This window comes from Rhinolophus hipposideros (assembly GCF_964194185.1).
Source record: "Rhinolophus hipposideros genome assembly, chromosome: 12".
NCBI lineage: Eukaryota > Metazoa > Chordata > Mammalia > Chiroptera > Rhinolophidae > Rhinolophus > Rhinolophus hipposideros.
In genome coordinates, this window is record NC_138058.1 from 45,364,549 (window position 1) to 45,369,238 (window position 4,690).

Genomic DNA, 4,690 nt, shown 5'->3' on the forward strand with positions numbered 1-4,690 from the left:
TAGTATTTTGTGAGGATTTTCACGTCTGTGTTCATCAGGAATATTGTCTTGTAGTTTTCTTTTCTTGTAGTGTCTTTGTCTGGCTTTGGTTGCAAGGTAATATGGGACTCATAAAATGAATTTAGAAATGTTTTCTCTTCTTTAATTTTTTTTGGAAGAGTTTGAGAGGTATTGACATTAATTCTTCTTTATTTTTTTTTTTTAATTTTTGTTGGGAAATATTGGAGAACAGTGTGTTTTTCCAGGACCCATTGGCTCCAAGTCAAGTTGTTGATTTCAAACTAGTTGTGTAGGGCATGGCTTACTGGCCTATGTGGGAATCAAACCGGCGACATTGATGTTATGAGCACTGAGGTGTAACCAACTGAGCCAACCAGCCACCCACTGGCAACTCAGCTCCAAGTCAAGCTGTTGTTTATACTCTAGTTGTGGAGGGCGCAGCTCACTGGCCCATGTGGGAATTGCACTGGCGATGTTGGTGTTAAGGGCACTGTGCTCTAACCAACTGAGCCAACTAGTCACCCTCTTCTTTAAATTTTTGGTAGAATTCTCCAATGAAATGATCTGGCCCTGGGCTTTTTTGTTTGTTGGAAGGTTTTTAATTACTGATTCAATTTCTTTCCTAGTTGTAGATATGTTCATATTTTCTACTTCTTCATGGTTCAGTCTTGGTAGATTATATGTTTCTAGGAATTTATCCATTTTTTCTAGGTTTTCCAATTTGTTGGCATATAATTATTCATAGTAGTCTCTTATAATTCTTTTTATTTCTGTGGCATCTGTAGTAATCTCTCCTGAGTATTGAGCCATCAATAGCTGACTAGAAAACTGGACTAGGTCTGCCCTAATCATCTCATTATTGTTTGATGATAAGAAGATAGTGAGTGTAGTAGAGACAGAACTCTAGGAGCCCAGGTTCAAGTCTTTGTTCTTTTACGGTATCACCTTGGACAGGTTGCTTTCCCTTTGTGGGCCTCAGTAGTGGATAGCTGTGCTTCATGATCCTTCCCTTTGGACCCTGACTCTCTCCTACCTCCCTTTATGCACTCCACAGCTAAAGGAAGTGGAACTCCAGGGACACTCCTGAAACTGCCCTAAAGCAAAGGAACCAGAAGATCTGCCAGTTCTCCCTCCTCCTCCCTTTCGGGGAGCAGCCATGGCCCTGAGTGATGTTCATGTGCAGAAGCAGATTAAGCACATGATGGCTTTCATTGAACAGGAAGCCAATGAGAAGGCAGAAGAAATAGATGCCAAGGCTGAGGAGGAATTCAACATCGAGAAAGGACGCCTGGTGCAAACCCAACGACTAAAGATTATGGAGTATTTTGAGAAAAAGGAGAAGCAGATAGAGCAGCAGAAGAAAATCCAGATGTCCACTGTGAGGAATCAGGCAAGGCTGGAAGTCCTGAAAGCCCGAAATGACCTCATCTTGGAGTTACTGAATGATGCAAAGCTGAGACTCAGCATGATTGTAGCAGACTCAGAAGTCTACCAGGGAATGTTGTTTAAACTAGTGCTCCAGGGTCTGTTCCGACTGCTGGAGCCTGTGGTGATTGTCCGCTGTAGGCCACAGGACCACCTCCTGGTGGAGGCTGCAGTGCAAAAAGCCATCCCTGAATACACGGCAGTCTCCCAAAAATCTGTGCATGTCCAAGTTGACCGAGAGGTGCACCTGGCTATGAACGCAGCTGGAGGTGTGGAGGTTTACAGTGGCAATCAGAGAATAAAGGTTTCTAATACCCTAGAAAGTCGACTGGATCTCTTAGCCGAGCAAAAGATGCCAGAAATACGAAAGGCCTTATTTGGACCCAATCCCAACAGGAAGTTTTTTGCATAAGCCTCTGGGAAATGTTGAACTGTTAAGCCATAACATCATAAGTTATTAAGGCAAAGGAAACTAGTTATGTTTCCTCTTCTTTGTTGCTCTGATATTATTCCATCTTCTTTCAGGATATACCCTTTGAATAGCTAATGGCATTATACTTTGGAATAAAGCCTGACTAAATGCTTAGACATCTAATTCTAGTTCATCCATAATACCACAGCTTCTGGTCAATTCTGCAGTCTGGATTGAAAGGAGTGAAGACATCTATTCTTTAGCTCATTCTCCAGATGAGATGCGAATAGTATATTTGACTTATGGATCTAAGTGCCCCAAGTTTCTTTAATATGTACACGAAGTGTGTTTTCCTTTTTTCGCTTCAACTTCCTGTACTTATGTTATTAAATGAGGTTTAGAGATCTTCCTTGTATGTACAGAGCCAAGTTCATGGGCTATGTAACCAGTGCAATCGTACAGGTTTCTCTGCTCAGAAAAACTTGGTGCTTGGGGTTTAATGCTCTGTAGCTACTGCCTTAATATTCTTAATTTTTATCTTTGAATGTGTATGTGTTTTGTAAATGAAGCCCCACGGGACTTTGGAGCGTGGCCCAGGGCTTAGAGCCTTGGCTCATACATGGTGACAACTCTCGAAGTCTACTCACCACCCTGGGATGGGTTCTTGGCCGTCCACTGTCCAGCTTTCTGGTGCCCCCGAGACCCACCCTTCCTTTCCCTCACTCAGTGAACACTGCTGCCCTCTGACCCTGGTAATGACCTGGCATGCAGGCAGGAAGGTTCAGGGTGAGGTGTGCATTGCGTGTTCTGCAAATTCTTATGAATGGGTATAATAGTGGCCATCTTCACCCCTGGCTGGCAGCTCCATGGCACATTCATCAGATGACTCAAAGAGGGTGAGTCTTTTACCTGTCAGATACTGAGCACATCCCAGTGTGGAGGTTTAAAGACCCTGGGGTTCGCCTGTCTGCTGTCAGCCTATTGGAATAAGAGATGCCTAGTTGGGCTTTCCTGACTCTAGCCATGGCATAGCATGTAGACCTGAGGGCTATTGGAAAGAAGGATGCAGTCGTTGGGCCTGCGTCAGGCCCTTGCTGGGCCTGAGTCTCAGGGTGGTAACATCAGGGTCTTATGAGGGTCTGCACTTGCCCTGTAAAGTATCCCATGCCTGACAGAGTTCTCCATTGGACAGCTCAGTGCCTGGGGGGCACTTGGGCTCATCTCTTCCTGCCAGCTTGATGAATCTTCCAAGAGAAGCCAAGAAATACAGACCATAATTTCAGTGATTCAACGTATGGGCATTGCACAATATAGAGATAAATGGTAAAATTCATGCTAATGGTTTAAAATTTTAATTTTAATTTTCTTTGACATTATATAACAAGTAAACACCATGACTAGTCAAAAAGAGAGACTGCAGAAAAATGGAAAAAGCTTTATATTTTAATAACTTTAGTAACTTTAACTTTTGAACACAGGATACATTTTCATTTTGCATTGAGCCTTGTAAGTTATTATATGTAGTCAGTTCTGCATGGATATGATGATTTAAAGTCTAATTTATACCCGAGTGTGATTTATGTATTAAAAGTTTTTTTGAAGGAAAAAACCCCAAGTAACTCTGCCAATGGCGAAGGTTGCCTTGTGTGGTCAGGAATGTGTAAGGAACAGAAATTTTGTGAAGCTCCCACACAAAGTAGGGGACAGGTTATTAGTAAACAGGGGTGTCTCCCAGAACCTAGGGATAGGACTCTCTCATGGTCTCAGGAGAGGGCTGGTCTTGGGGATCAGAAGGCATCTAAAATCATCTGGCCACTTCATTTTCTTTCTTTAAGGAGTGACTTTCTCTACTCTTCAGTTTAAATGTGGAGTATGCATACCCCACAAAGTTTACATTCCCTAATTTACATGTTGTAGTTCCAGAAATAAAGAGTGACACCATGAGAGCTAGACTTTCAAAAGATTATTTTAGTGTCACTATATGTGGAAGCTATATTAGAGGGACAGAGAGAGACTGGAGGCAGAAGCTCCATTGGTGGCAATTTCTCCACCCAAGGGAGAAATGATGAATAATCTACCCAGATCTCTTGTGAAGTAGGTCAAATTCATTGATGCCTAGGCTGGAAGAGATTAGAATCAGTGACCTATATTCTCTCCACTCCCACCTCCTTTCCTCCCACCTGAATAAATCCTGCACTTGTCTAGGACGGGAGGCTTTTCATCACAGTCTCACCTCGTCTTACAACTTTTTCTAATCAGAGGCCCCCCACCCTCAGAGTCTTCCCCCTTTTCTCCTCGCCATCTTCCAGACCCAGCAAAGCAGTCCCTTCCCAGATGACCAGCACCTCAGCACCCACCCTTTCTGAGCACTCAGACCCCACTTCCTGTAACCCAGGAGTCTCTGAACCCCATTGGCCTACTTCCAGCTCTGGCTCTCTGAGCTGCCCTCCATCCATTATTAAGGCCCCGATATTTGTTCATCTCCAAAACAATTGGTAGGTAGGTTCTATGAAAGATTTTGTGGGAAGGTGAGGAGAGCTTTCCATAGTGCTGGTGGGGCAAATTTTCCCGTAAGTCCCATTTAAACATCTCTCTGTTTTTCCAATTTTCTCTCTCCCAGAGCCAACAGATACGTTTTCTTTCTCCCCAACCTTCTCCTCAGCGCTCTCAACCCATGGTTCCAGTCTCCTCCCTCAAAACGTTCATTCAGCAAAATAAAAATTAGTGGGCAACTAAGCCTCGCCCTCCCTCAGTCCCTGGTTGCAAGGACGGCCCCTCCCATTTAGGCCTTCTCCTCGTAGATAGCAGCTTTTTCTACTCATCTCACTTTTTTAAAACCCGCTCCTTGTGGGC

General features: G+C 43.7%; 1 protein-coding gene across 1 annotated transcript; it reads left to right on the forward strand.

Annotated features, from left to right (window-relative positions):
- Nucleotides 1-1,156: 1,156 nt before the first annotated feature.
- On the forward strand, nucleotides 1,157-1,837 carry ATP6V1E2 (ATPase H+ transporting V1 subunit E2; the record flags this gene model as incomplete). The annotated part of the gene is made up of 1 exon (XM_081068321.1): nucleotides 1,157-1,837. The coding sequence occupies one exon, from the start codon at nucleotides 1,157-1,159 to the stop codon at nucleotides 1,835-1,837; it is 681 nt and encodes a 226-aa protein (XP_080924447.1).
- Between the last annotated feature and the right edge of the window lie 2,853 nt (nucleotides 1,838-4,690).